Source organism: Thrips palmi, unplaced genomic scaffold, assembly GCF_012932325.1.
Source record: "Thrips palmi isolate BJ-2018 unplaced genomic scaffold, TpBJ-2018v1 HiC_scaffold_17, whole genome shotgun sequence".
Lineage (NCBI taxonomy): Eukaryota > Metazoa > Arthropoda > Insecta > Thysanoptera > Thripidae > Thrips > Thrips palmi.
Genome location: NW_023144626.1, coordinates 8491979 through 8506072, shown reverse-complemented (window position 1 = coordinate 8506072; position 14094 = coordinate 8491979). Strand labels below are relative to the sequence as shown.

The window sequence follows — 14094 nt, the reverse complement described above, 5'->3', positions numbered from 1 at the left end:
CCCGCTGTGTCCTACGCGGCCCCTGCCATCGCCGCCGCCCCCGCGGTGTCCTACGCAGCTCCCGCCATCGCCGCCGCTCCCGCAGTATCTTATGCGGCTCCGGCCATCGCCGCCGCCCCCGCCGTGTCTTACGCTGCACCTGCGTTCGCCGCCGCCCCCGCAGTATCCTACGCCGCCCCCGCCATCGCCGCCGCCCCCGCGGTGTCCTACGCTGCTCCCGCCATCGCTGCCGCCCCCGCTGTGTCGTACGCTGCCCCCGCCATCGCCGCCGCCCCCGCAGTGTCCTACGCTGCACCTGCCATCGCCGCCGCCCCCGCCCCCATCGCCGCCGCCCCCGCTCCCATCGCTGCGGCCCCCGCCCCCGTTTACGGAGTCCCCAACTTCTGAGGTGTGAAAAATTTACCCTGGGCTACCGGCACTACTGTCCTGACCCTGCCTGATGATGGAGCGTGTGAAATAAAATGCTGACTTACCAATTATTTTGTTTTCACTCTCCCGCCCACGAAACTTTTTATTAGAAAGTCGAGCCGTTTACCTCCTTGTTGGTGGAGGGTTCTTTTACTTTAGCCTCACCCATGGAACACTTGTAGTTATTTATACGCTCGCCAACTGCATGGGGCTGCATGTGTAGCGGGCATGTTGCGCTCTGAATTTTTGACGTAACACTCCAAAGCATTGACTGGCACTAAAGTGTTGTAACTATGTCAAAATAATGGGCATCTTGCGGAAGTAGTTTTGCCTCCACGAATCAATCATGTTTGTTTGGGGCACCAAAATGTGTTTAGTACCAATAGAATTTTTGAAAAAGTTTGTTTTGTCTCACGTGTATGAGACCTTCACTGGTGAAACAAAGGCATAAAAATTATGCCCTTAAAGGGCATAAATCGTTAATGCCTTTGGGAAGGGCATTAAAATTTTGCTTGAAATTCCTATACCATTTATGCCCTTCCCAAGGGCATAAAACGATTTATGCCCTTGCAAGGGCGTAAAAGAGTATTTATGCCCTAAAGGGCGTAATTTTTATGCCTTTGTTTTACCAGTGTTGTCAGAGCAAAGGAGTTAAAATCAAAAGAAAAACGAAAATCAGAAAACAAATATGGGGTTGGGTCAGCAATTTATTTTAGGAACTTTATCAGGCAGATCAGTGTTGGTATGGCACAGGAGGAGGGGTACGTGTAGAGCTCAGAAGCTGGGGGTTCCATACTCAGTGGCGGGCACCACCACATGAGAGCCTGCGGAGGCGAACGACACTGCGGGGGCGGGGGAGTAGGACGCCGGGGCAGAGTAGCTCACAGACGGGGCTGAGTAGGTCACGGAGGGAGCGGCCGACACTACCGGTGCAGAGTAGGACACGGAGGGCGCAGAGTAGGACACCGAGGGTGCGGGGGCCACGGACACTGGGGCTGAGTAGGTCACGGGGGGTGCCGAGTAGGACACGGGCGCGGAGTAGGACACGGAGGGAGCAGAGTAGGACACTGGGGCTGAGTAGGACACGGAGGGTGCAGAGTAGGACACTGGAGCGGGGGCCACGGCAACTGGCGCCGAGTAGGACACGGAAGGCGCCGAGTAGGACACTGATGGCGCAGCGGAGAAGGACACCGGGGCGGAGTAGCCCACGGACGGCGGCGCTGAGTAGGTCACTGGCGGCGCCGAGTAGGACACGGGGGGCGCAGAGTAGGACACGACGGGGGGTGCAGAGTAGGTCACTGAGGGCGTGGCGGCCGGGTATGGACCCTGGGGTCGGGCCTGCGTCAGGGCGGCCAACACCACGACGAGGAAGGCAACCTGCACAGGAAATGATTCTTGGTTAGAAACCGAGGTTCAATCGAGTTCAAAAGCACACCAGGGTTCATTCCAGGAAGCTTACGGGGGAGTTCATGGTGGCGGAGGTGCTGGTGGACTGTGAGATGAACTGCCTGATGGAGCTGCTGGACCCAAGTGTGATACTCAGCTTCCGCGGCCACGGTTTTATACAAACGGTTGCTTCCCGGCTCCGGGTAGACGCCCTCCACTGACCACAGTGCCAGTGTGGGAATGGATCCGGCGCAGCAGCTTGGAGTGGCGTCAGTGCACGTCAGTGCAGTGTGGGAGGGGAGAGGCAGAGACTTAGCCCCGAGGTTTGTGGCGAAGCGCCCGGCGTGCGACGGACGACGCCGACGGCCCTAGTACATCCACCCACGCAAAATCTCAATCGGTAAGGCCTTTCCACCTCCGAGACACGACAGCCACTCCAAACGTAACGGGATCGCCTTGTTTCAGAAGGTGAGTAATACTCGACTGACTCACCGACACACCGGGACTGGGGCTGCGCGAAGACAAAAAATGAAAATGAAACGAGTTTGTTCTGCTCTCGTGACTCATCTTGAGACCGTTTCGGGATGACTCGGTCGCTTTCCTTGTAATGCCTGTGACGGATATCCGTACCTCATCTTATTTAGGCGATCGCTGGACGGCAGGGCGCGCTGTCAAAAACAATCTGGTGAATTCCCGAAGAATAAGTAGAGGGTTGCCTGCCATCTTCGGGAAATTTTGGGGGGGTTACGCGGGAGGCACGGGGCGCGGGGTCAGAGCCCTGGCCGTACGCGCTGCCAAGCGATTCCGAAGAGCCGTCTCATCGCTCCGTCTCAGTCGCACTTCCGAGGCACTCCACCAGGGTGCGAGAGAGACAGAGCGACGAACCGCGCTGCTTCACGTGGCCGCGTGGCCGGTCATGCCTGTCCGAGCCACCGAGTTCCCACCGCACGGCCGCCGGCGGGATCGCGGTTGTCGGTAACTTTCCCCAAAACGGCTTACTACCCAGAAAATGAAAGGCCCACTTGCCGATTTGCCCTTGACAGAGTGGAATACTCTGGCGTACTCGGTACTCGCCGGCAATTACTATTCTGCCGGATTTTATGTTTTTGATCGGTCTTGCTATGTTTCACGCAAACAAGAGTCACGAATGAAGTAGCATCTAACAGGAAATGAGGCGTAGTTTAATGAATTGATTAATTATTCACCAACATCGCTTTCGGCCTCGCCGTGTTTCCTCCAGGCTGCTGGTTCCTGGTGCCGCGTAACCACACCGTGCTTCTGCTTTGCCCTTGCTTTCTTTTTGGCAGTGTGCTCCGCGCTCCGCAGAGAACACGGCTCCGCCACGGCTCTGCTCTCCCCTCTGGGTATGGGTCATCCCGCACCGTCCCGCGGCGCGCGCCCAGCGGCCCAATCACCGCGGCACTTGGAACAGCCGCCGGTGGGGTCGGGAGAGGGGATGGGGGATTATTTAGAATTAGATGTAAAAGGGGTACCAGATGGAATAACCCGGGGCGCGGCACGCGTATAAAAGCAGTCGTGGACCCCAGCAGGGCACATTGCACATTCAGCCAGCGGACGAGCGTCAATCGGACATCATGATTCGGCAGGTGAGCAGGCTGGCTGGGGCTGCGGCCGCGAGCACGCCCATGAGGCCGTCCTCCTTGGGGCGCCTTGAGGCCAACGCCGCCCCCCGGGCCGCTGTGGCTAGGGGTGCCCACCGCGATCAAGACCTGCAGCGAGGGAGGGAGGCAGCGAGCCCGTCTCACATTTGCTCTCACGGTGTGCCCCACAGGCCCTGACTCTGGTGCTGCTGGGCGCCGCAGCCGCACTGGCCGCCCCCAGCCCGCAGTACCAAGCCGCAGCCCTGGCGCCCGCCGCCACGCCAGTCGTGGCCGCCGCGCCGCCGCCGCCAGTGCCCGAGTACGTCGCCCCCGCGCCGCCGCCGCCACCGGTCCTGGCGGCGCCACCACCAACGTACGCCGCCCCCGCGCCGGCCCCCGTCTCCGTGCCCGTGTTCGCGCCGCCCCCCGCCGTTGAGCCCGTCTACGCCGCCCCGGCCCCCGTCCCGGCCTTCGCACCCGCCGTGTACGCACCTCCTCCGCCAGTACCTGTTCCCCAGTACGCTCCCACCGTCCTGGAGCCGGTCGCCGCGCCAGTGTACGCGCCTCCTCCGCCACCCCCCGCACCCATTCCGGTCCAGCAGTACGCCGCCCCAGCCCCAGTGCCTGTCGCCACGCCGGTGTTCGCGCCGCCGCCTCCTCCTGTCGTGGAGCCCACCTACGCCGCGCCAGCCCCAGTGCCCGTCGCCGCGCCCGTGTTCGCGCCGCCGCCCCCGCCCGTCCTCGAGCCTACCTACAGCGCCCCGGTCATCGCCGCCGCCCCGACGCCCGTGTTCACCCCCGCGGCTGAGTACGGCCCCGCCCCCGCGTTCGCCGCCGCCCCAGCTTTCGCGGCGGCCGCCGCCCCCGCCTTCGCTGCTGCCGCCCCCGTGGCGGTCGGCTCGGCCTCGCCGTACACCTGCGCAGGCTGCAACGCCGGCATCTCCGCCGAGGCGGGCATCCAGACGGCCTTCGCGGCCGCCCCTGCCTTCGCGGCCGCGCCTGGCTTCGCGGCCAGCTCCGCCTTCGCGGCCGGCCCTGCCGTCGCAGCGGGCCCCGCCGCCGTGGCCGTCGGCGCCGAGGGTGGCTTCGCCTCGACCGTCACGTCCGGTTTCGGCGCGGTGGCCGCCGCACCCGCTGTCGTGCCCAGCACGTCGTATGGCACTCCCTTCTAGGCCGGCCTGCCAGACTTATGTAATTTAGCACTATTTTTAATTATGGAATATACTATTTATTTACGGAAGTTTCTGTACGTTTTTAATCTATACGACCCTTTCCTCTTTTACCCCTTTTGCTTCCACACGATCACTCAATTTTGGTGAAACGAAAAGAAACATAAACCCCTGCTGAAGATGATTATGGAATAAGACAATAGCCGAGCCCTGAGCCGAGCAAGCCCAGCTCATAAACAATGTTTTTAGATGCGCACTTCAAAATCTGGAAACCTGGCGCCAAACATTCAATGAAAACATCTGCGCACTAAACTAATTACAATCGCCGACAGTTTCAACAGAGTTACACAACCATATGGCATGCCTATCGAATTACAACGGTAGTTCGGACACTGTTGGGTTGCGAGTAAACCGTCAGCCCGGTGACGAGATCGCCTACGCGACTCCCGGCACACCTCCACCAAACGGATGCCCGGTCGCTGCGCGCGGCGCCTCGTAGCCCGGAGCGAAAAGATAACAGCAACATCAAAGATTACTTTGCGTTGACGCGGCTCGCCGTGCGGTGCGTGAAAATCCACCCGACCGCAGCCCGGGGCGACGGGCAGCGCGACAGCGTGAACAACGTGAGCGCCACGTCGAAGCGAATGCTGTACTCTACTTAAGATGTAATCCACTTTCCCCTGTTGCTTCGGAATAGAAGAGAAAAATTAAAAATTCCAATGTTAATTGCATTGCAAGGTGTTCCCATTTTCATGTAAGGCAGCCACTGCGTCTATTCTAAGGCGGCTAATCGTTCTCCCTCAACGGGTGGTTACTCTTTGGGCCTTTCTTTAGAACACCTTTGTTACGGACGGAGTGCGATTGGCCGCCTTAGTTTGGGAGCGGTATTGCAGCAAAGTTTGTCAAAACGGTAACAAATGTGTAGAAATCGTGGTTTGGCCTGACTTTAGGCAGCCACTGCGTCTAATCTAAGGCGGCTAATCGTTCTCCCTCAACGGGAGGGCACTCTTTGGCCCTTTCTTTAGAACACCTCCCGACCGCTTCAAAGAAAGGGGCGGATTGAGTGCAGGGGCGTCAAAATGGCCCCCATGCCGTTACTGCCTGAGGCCGAGGCCCCGAGGCGCCCAGCCCGGCGTCTCCCACTCGCACAAACAGCGCACACTCATCGAGAGATTCCCACAGCCGGCAGATTTAAGTCTGCGCTGGGGGTAAAGCGCCTCGGGAAATATCTTCCGAGTATAAAAGCCTCGGCATTCGAACGGGGGGCCATCAGTTCTCCACTGCTCTTCGTGGCAGCAACACCATAACTCTAGCAACCAACAAACGAACCAACCAACCATGATCCATCAGGTGAGTGATTAATATGGAAATATTCACAGAGTGGTAGCCTCAGAAATTACCTGAAAAGCGAGGGTGTCAAAGTGACAATGACTGTCTTCTGAGAGAGCGCCGTCCCGCGCCCTCCAAAAGCCAATCTGGATTCAGTGCCTGAATCAGGCTCCAATGGAACAACCGTTCGCCCTTTGACTTGCCTTTCCTCTGTGTCCTCCAGATCCTTTCTTTGGCCTTGCTCGGCTGTGCCCTGGCCGCCCCGCAATACCCGGCTGCCGAATATGGCCCTCCAGCCGTGGCGTCCGCCCCCGCCCCCCTGCCCATCCCTCCGCCACCGGAACCCCTAGCGCCTCTACCAGCCCCCGCCCCCACCTACAGCGCGCCTGCCCCCGCGCCCGTCTACAGCGCGCCTGCTCCAGCCTACAGCGCACCGGCTCCCGCGCCCGTCTACAGCGCACCGGCTCCCGCCCCGGTCTACAGTGCACCGGCTCCCGCCCCAGTCTACAGTGCACCGGCTCCCGCCCCAGTCTACAGTGCACCGGCTCCCGCCCCAGTCTACAGTGCACCGGCTCCCGCCCCAGTTTACAGCGCCCCCGCCCCTGCACCGGCCCCACTGCCGCTTCCTGCGCTGCCCGCACCTGCTCCAGTCTACAGCGCACCAGCCCCCGCCCCCGTCTACAGCGCACCTGCTCCCACCTACAGTGCACCAGCACCCGCCCCCGTCTACAGCGCCCCCGCCCCCGCCTACAGCGCACCTGCCCCCGCCCCCGTCTACAGCGCTCCGGCCCCCGCCCCCATCCCAGCAGCACCAGCCCCCTTGCCAGCCCTGCCAGCCCCCGCCCCCACCTACAGCGCGCCTGCCCCAGCCCCCGTCTACAGTGCCCCCGCCCCCGTCTACAGCGCACCCGCCCCCGCGGTCGTCACTCCCGCAGCTCAGTACGGCCCCCCTGGATCCTTCTAATCAAGCTGCTAATTGTAAACAATGTATCGCACGGCCGTTCGTCCCATTCTGGAGGGCGGTCAGTGTAGCACTACTTGTACCTGGTGTTGTTCCTAGATGTAGTAATAAAGACGTGTTTCTAAAATTCTGTGTGGATTATTATGCGACAGGGGAAAATGACAAGTTCCATTCTCATTTATCAACTTTTTATTTGGATTTTCAATATTTTTCACCAGAAAGCACAGCAATTTAATTATTTTAAAAGTCTAGTATCACAATCAACAAGAGTCAAACAACTCATTCCAAAATAGCTAAATTATAAAGACAGTTGGAGTAGAACAAAATTTTGTTAAGGAGACATTTGGCATATTTGGCATATTTCAATCTATGACAAAAGCTACCTGTTATCTTTAAACAGCATAATAACAGTACTTAAAATTTACTGAAGTATCAATTCATTTTTTCCAGACTTTTCTGATAAGATACTCCAATCAATTTTTTCCAACTAAAGTTTCTTTTCTTAAATTTTTACAATTAGGGCTGCTTATTTGCTCAACTTTTGGAAGATGCTTGTTGTGAAACTGGACCTGACAGTAAGATAAGAAAAATGAAATTACATGTTACACCTCACCACTTATGCCTCTCAAGACATAGATGACTTTATGAAGAATGAATGTTACGAATGGGTTGAGTTTATACAGGCGCAACATATTACAAGATTTATTAGGTATCAATCAAAATAATGACAATATTGCTGAATAATAATGAAGAGCTCTGAAACCGATGTGACCCAGTACAATGCAATGTCACACAGATCAATGTACAATCCATACTCACATTATCGCAGACCACATAGGTATCTGTAGCTGGGCTCAGTAGATGGCTTAAAGTACATTACAAAGAAAAGTGACTAAGTAGTTTCAGCTATGAAGGATGAAAAATATTTAGTTCAATCTAAACAAATTTCTTAAATATTTAAGGCAAGATCATTCAGATAAAATGGGCACTCATACAGTAATGCAAGAATAGAATAAAACTTTGAAAAAAAAAAACATTTAAAAATAAGAAGAGAAAGAGATCACCAAACAACTTCTTTTCTTGACTAGATATTGCACCAAATAACAGTGCTCAATTTTCTACACTAGATCTAAGATCACTACACTTTCTGGAAAACAACGCAAAGTGACACTCCTTACAATTAATTGATCATAGATATATGATTTTTCACATTTCCAGCTGGACATCTCAGATTTCAAACCAGTAAAGTGTAAAAGAAACTTTATTTTTACAAAAGGTAAGATCTTTTCTTTGAAACCATATTTTACAAATCCTTTATGAAACTGAGATGCACACTGGGTGTCGAATTAAATTCAGTGTGCGTGTCCAAGTAGTGCAGCAATTACGTCACAGTCTTTAATTATATCAGCTCATAAAGGAATAAATACTAAAAACAATTTTAAAAACTAACCAATCTTTAGCATCCCTAACACATTTGTTAATCATCTGCAATTCAAATTGACTCACCCAATTACAAGGTTAAATTATTTTCAAGATCAGCATCATGGTTGTAGTTGACAATACCACGGTCATCAGTTTCGGCTGCAGTCTCCCTTTCATGTTTTAGCTCTTTAAACTCTGGGTTAAATTCTTGCCAGGTATTCTCTTTAGACCACTGATGTTGATTTTGGTCACCTTCCTCCATGTGTTCAGTTGTATAGTTCTGATGAGGGAGATCGATTTGATATGAATTCATTTGTTGAGGTAAATTGTGCACCTGCTGTACATGTTGATTATTGTATGTTGATGAACCAATGTGTTGAGAATAAACGTTAAGGCTTCTCAATTGCTGAGAATGCGACTCCTGATGAAGCTGTTGGGGCTGCATTGGAGAAATTTGATGCGCATCAAGGGTTTGAACTTGCTGCTGAGGGACGAGTTGGAGAATTTGCATTTTGCATGCCTGGGAGGACTGGGCAAGAGGGCTCTGGTACGGTGACTTTGGAGGAGCCATCAGGTGTGAATCCACTTCTGCACTACTAATCGGAGGCTGCTGCTGGAAAAGGTGTTGATGGGAATGGGACTGGTGCGGAAAGAGATGGAGTTGCGACTGTTGGCTTATTTCTTGCTGTTGTGGATGCTGATAATGTTGAGAATATTGTTGGAACTGCTGCTGTTTCACAGGTTGTTGCTGATGTTGCTGCTTTGCTGGTTGTTGTTGATGTAGCAATGGCTGTTCATGATTCCTTTCATTTTCAGCCTGATCATATGCCGACGCATGACTGCCCTGAGGAGACTGAGACTTCTTTGGCAGGAAAGACAGGGGCATGCTGTTAGGCACTGTTGCCAGTAGTCCTACAACACAAAAAAACGGAGAGTCAATAAAACCAAAACTTTCAGAATTAGGAGAAAACAATTCACAGCTTCTCTAGAGCAAGGAAACCTCACCAAGCCTATTATGAATAGTGAGAACACAAAAATAAATATCAAGATCAGTAAATTCCATAGATTATGCACCTTAGAGGGCCACTAGGAAAGAGAGCCAAAAAGATAAACCATCAAAACATTTTGCACTCTCTTAAGAAGTTCGCACTACTTTTATTTGTGGGGAAGGACCACATAAATACATATCCAAGCCTGTTTCATTCTCTTGACTTTTCTCAATGTCCAAACACAATGCCATCATTGCATAAAAGCACAAACTTCACACAGGTATTCATACAAACAGATAGGGTACCACCATTGCAGAGCTAGTATCATCTTCGCCATTAATGTCAAAAATTTCTATCGTTAGGCAGGTGTGTTTTAATTTTGAGTTCATGAAGATAGACACCAGTAGCATAAAGCACTTACTAAGCTGCTCCTTTAATAGCGAACTTCCAGCGCCGGTCCCTGAAAAACAGCATTATGGCCAAAATTAGAGCTCAAATTTTGCTGTAAAAATTGTATTTGTACCACATATCTATTCGTAACCATGTGCTGCACATTAAAATTTCAAAATTGAGAAAAAATAAGAAACAAGAAAAGACAAGTGGTAATATATAATGTGTGTATGTAACTGTAGTGAACATGATTAGTGCACTATGTTTAGCTCACATAGTGTAGTTTCATAATACAGAAATACTATATCTAATGTACAGTACATCATGCATTTTCTGAGACTATTGACAACTAGGTAGAACTAAATCAAAGCTGAAAATAACTTTAAATACTAATTATAATTAAATGGTGTGGAAAAATGCTTAAGACTTTCGTCTTAATCTAAAAAATTATTATAAAATATGAACACATCTTTCACCAAAGCACAGAATGAGAGGCTATAGAAACACAAAATGCTACAGACTCTTTAAAAAATAATAATAATAAACACTACATGTGCAGATGGCAGATTATTTACAAGAATATTAGCAACTCTTAACGGACAATGTATGGTGTTTTTACCTGAACCACGATATTTGCTCAATTGGGTGTAGACCTGTTTCATACGTTCTATGTTTATCCTGCTTGCTAAACCATGATTAACCATTGGCTTTGGATAATCTTTTCCAACAATGCACTTGGCAGACCGTTGCACACTCTCAGGGGCAATCCAGGGTTCATGAATGAAGCGTGTCGGAAAATTTTTCAGGACAGGCAGGTAACGCCTGCAACAATTAAATAAATTTTAATTTGCAGTCCTAAAATAAATTCTTTCCCAGATGAATGCAATAATAATGTCAACCTTATGTAATCTCCATTAGGATCTGCCTTCCGCCCAAATCGAACAGGACAGTAACAATGGAAGAATTGTTGGAAAAATGAAGAACATGAGAGCCACATCCACATCCCAGCATTGACTGACCAGTCAGCATCAAGCAGCAGCTCTTCAAACACCTTAAAAAACAATAAATTGATGGAAAGTTGTTCAAAAATGTTTTTAACATAATTATGTAAATTATTTAAATAAGTAGCCCAAGGCCATACCTTCATGCCCTCCTCCCAAGAAATCCATAAATCTCCCCTTGTTAAGAAGCATGCTACAGCATGCCTTGCCAAATGGTGAATCCACCCTTCTTCCCGAAGTTGAGTCATGATAGCATCTATCCATGGAAACCCAGTCTGACCCTACAGCCAAGGAGAAACAATTAAGTAACACAAAATTGGAAGAACATACTGGACTCATTTTTTTCACATCACATACATTAGCCCACTTGGCAATGGCCTCCGCATTATGGTCCCAAGGTATTTGAACACAAATTGGATTGCCCACCATTTTGTCAAAAAAGGGATTTCGGGTAGCAGCACAGTAAAAAAATTCACGCCACAAGAGCTGTCCATGAAGAGAGAGGGGAGGAACAGCCTTCTTTATCTGTAACATCAAGAAGAACGAACTTAGAAAACCTTTCAGAAAAATTAAAGGGTGGAATGAAATAATGCAGCAAATTAGTCGAAGATTGTTTATACCTTTTTGTAGAGATCAGTAAGTTGATAATAAAATAATCTTGTAGAAAGACAACCAAACCGAAGGTAAGGAGATAAACCTGTTTGGCTTGGCAGAAGTGACTGAGGGGTCATTTTTGGCCTACCAAAGGAGGCAACCCAAGCCTTCCGTTCCAGGTGATGCTCTAAGCGTGCTAATGCTTCTGTCTCACCACCAATCCACACCGCAGGCTTCAAGCCCTCAGTATCAAATCCTAGAAAAGAAATATGTTAAAGCCATTAACAACCTATTCTAAATCCACTTGACAAGGTATGGTCAAATTGCAAGTCAAAATTACCTAACTCTTCCAAAGTGGGTACACCATACTTATCATCATGGTCATCTGCAATTGGAGTGAAACAATTCTGCATATTGCTTGCAGTGATGGTAGGCTTGGCTTGAGGTGGAAGATCCATAGATGCAACAACATTCTGGAACTGGTGGTAGGTAAGAGGCGGCTTGCCCCCATTCTTCTCAATAATCCTGTTGGGATTAGCATAATTGGTACTATATCCACTTTTTAAACTGAAATTTCTTCTAAGACACAAGTTGAAAAACTATTGCTAAAGTCAAAGAAAATTTATGTTCCTTTTAATTAACTTATTCATTATTTCAAAATTGTTTAAAACTTAAATTTGTGGGAAAACAAAATGCACAAATGCACTACAAATTTCAAATGAACAGTTATTATTAATTTGCTGTGGAATACATACTTTTGAAGTTCATATAATGTGTGCGACACCATTGAAACTACACTAATACTGAGCTCCTTGCACATGGTCATTATGTTTTGGTCACGTACACGTCCAAAAGGTTCTGGGTCCTCTTCAAATGTCAAATTAGTTGTGCCCCATTCCTTAGGAACAGATAACATTTTTAATATAAACTTGACATAAAAATTTAAACAGATTCAAACAGGTGCGTATCCGCGGGAGGGGTGGGGGGGGCCTGGTCAGGGCTTTTTTTTTTATCCCTTAATAAAACGCCTGATGAGTAGGCACACTGTCATACAATCCGCCTGTAAGTAGGCAACCAAGGCCCCTCCCTCTTTTCGGAGTGTGGACACGCGCCTGGATTCAAACACAGCAGTCTACCTTGAAGAGTTTAGGAAGAGCATCTGCAGGCTGTCCACGGATGACGAACAGACGGGAATTGAACTTGCGAAGACTGCGGTCCAAGTCCTCAAGACATTGCAAAAGGAACCTAAAAAAAAGAAAAAAACATATAGAGAGGTGTGAATGAAGAGCGACCCCCCCCCCTCAAAAAAAAATCTGTCCCCCTGCCCACCCCTGCACGTCCTCCGAGGGGTATAGAGACGCAGTGGGTGTAAAATGACAGATAGTAAACAGCATTCTGGAGGCACGCGCCATTGCAGACGGCAGCTAGTTTCCTTACCGCCACTTGTTGATGCCCACGTTGGAGGAGCCGGCGAACCAAGGGTCCAGGATGAAAACACACCTCAGGGTGGTGGCACCCCGCAGCCCCTCGCGGAGGCTGGGGTTGTCATGGAGGCGCAGTCCCTTGCGGAACCAATGCACGCTATGCTTCTGGCGCGAGAGCGCGGGCACGGCCATGGGGACGGTCATGGAGTGGGCCTGGTTGCCCTGGTTGCCAGCCAGGGATGGCGCGCATCCTCCCGGTGCTGGTGCAGGAAGGGCAGACTTAGAGACGGACGTGGCTGACTGCGCCGCGGGGGTGGCCGACGGGGTGGCCGACGGGGTGGCCGACGGGGTGGCCGACGGGGTGGCCGACGGGGTGGCCGACGGGGTGGCCGTCGAGGTGGCTGACGGGGTGGCCGTGGGGGTCGGGGTTGCCGACGCCGCAGCCGAAGGTTCTGATTCGGGTTCCGAAGAACTCATGCTGAACTTGGCTCACCTGTTGACACGCCTCACCCTACGGCTGCGGGTCATTTTGGTCGTAAGACACTCAGGAGGGCCACTCACGGGGGGTGTACCCAAGGGGTGGTGGGCTGAGGGCTGGCTATGGGGGCCGGAGCCGCTGACATGGGCAACCCAGGCAGCGTCACAGTCACCTCACAGCACTTTGGAACACTTTCCAACACTTCACAACGGCCAAGGAGGAACAACGATCCACTTCTACGCCTCGCCGCCACGGCGGGTTAAGGGGCCAGTCCGCTGGCACCGGACTGTACACTGTACGCACACTTGCACTTCTTGAACTTGCAGAAAACCAGCCCTGTATACGCACTGCGCGCGCGAAATGCCACTCTCAGTTTGTTGTTGTTGTTGTTATCGTCTGCTACTCAAACCGTACAAAGTTTGGGTGAAGGTTCCGCACGGACACGACTACGATGCTGCTGCCAGCTCGGGCTGTGCCGCTGCTGCTCGCTTTCGCTGCTACTGCCGCCTCAGCTGCCGCACCGCACCGCTCGCAGCCCAGACGGCCGAGCGCTTCCAGAACAATCCAGCCTCAGAACAACGTGCCTGCAACGTGACTTGGGCCGCGGGGCCGGCGGGCCGCCCGGGCGCCGCGGTCGATCTGGGCTGCCATTGGCCAGTCCAGTCACATGGCCTGCTTGGCGGGCCGTGGCGGGGCGCGCGGGCCGCCCGGTCACGTTGCAAGCCATGTTGCCACGGCTGGCGGGGCTGGCAGGGCTGGCGGCCCGGGAGTCCCTGTCCTTCCCCGTCCCCTCACCCCTTCCCTTCCCTGGCGCGAGGCGGCGCGTGTGTCGGTGCCGAGCGGCGGCCGAGTGCCGCGCCGCCCCGCCGATTATTCCCCGACGCCCCTTCCCTGCCTTCCCTGCCTCACTTGTGGCGCTTCCCGCCTTTTTCGACAAGCGAA

The 14094-nt window shown here is 52.0% G+C and overlaps 3 protein-coding genes across 4 annotated transcripts; 1 reads left to right on the top strand and 2 right to left on the bottom strand.

Moving 5' to 3' along the window:
* Positions 1 to 1141: 1141 nt before the first annotated feature.
* On the bottom strand, positions 1142 to 2166 carry LOC117643537 (cuticle protein 16.5-like). The gene is made up of 2 exons (XM_034382467.1): positions 1868 to 2166; positions 1142 to 1785 (listed from the first exon to the last, which is right to left on the bottom strand). Exons 1-2 carry the CDS (start codon positions 1877 to 1879, stop codon positions 1183 to 1185), a joined length of 615 nt encoding a protein of 204 aa, XP_034238358.1. The 5' UTR covers positions 1880 to 2166; the 3' UTR covers positions 1142 to 1182.
* A 3686-nt stretch (positions 2167 to 5852) lies between these two features.
* Positions 5853 to 6857, top strand: LOC117644006 (skin secretory protein xP2-like). Its single transcript, XM_034383193.1, has 2 exons — positions 5853 to 5914; positions 6117 to 6857. Exons 1-2 carry the CDS (start codon positions 5903 to 5905, stop codon positions 6855 to 6857), a joined length of 753 nt encoding a protein of 250 aa, XP_034239084.1. The 5' UTR covers positions 5853 to 5902.
* A 168-nt stretch (positions 6858 to 7025) lies between these two features.
* Positions 7026 to 13718, bottom strand: LOC117644120 (cryptochrome-1-like). 2 transcript variants are annotated; one of them, XM_034383351.1, is made up of 11 exons: positions 12688 to 13718; positions 12387 to 12495; positions 12006 to 12148; positions 11591 to 11775; positions 11277 to 11506; positions 11014 to 11181; positions 10797 to 10937; positions 10555 to 10706; positions 10275 to 10477; positions 9687 to 9725; positions 7026 to 9188 (listed from the first exon to the last, which is right to left on the bottom strand). In XM_034383351.1, the coding sequence occupies exons 1-11, from the start codon at positions 13149 to 13151 to the stop codon at positions 8365 to 8367; spliced, it is 2658 nt and encodes an 885-aa protein (XP_034239242.1). In that variant the 5' UTR covers positions 13152 to 13718; the 3' UTR covers positions 7026 to 8364. The 2 variants fall into 2 exon arrangements, with proteins under 2 accessions (XP_034239242.1, XP_034239243.1); XM_034383352.1 differs by lacking the exon at positions 9687 to 9725.
* Between the last annotated feature and the right edge of the window lie 376 nt (positions 13719 to 14094).

What these genes read in the sequence shown, in the direction of transcription:
- LOC117644120 (XM_034383351.1), bottom strand. Translation starts at nt 13,151, where the DNA reads ATGAGTTCTTCGGAACCCGAATCAGAACCTTCGGCTGCGGCGTCGGCA. An exon ending in ACCCACTTTGGAAGAGTTAG is followed by an intron (nt 11,507 to 11,590) that starts GTAATTTTGACT and finishes TTTCTTTTCTAG; the next exon opens with GATTTGATACTGAGGGCTTG. An exon ending in TTACTGATCTCTACAAAAAG is followed by an intron (nt 11,182 to 11,276) that starts GTATAAACAATC and finishes TTGATGTTACAG; the next exon opens with ATAAAGAAGGCTGTTCCTCC.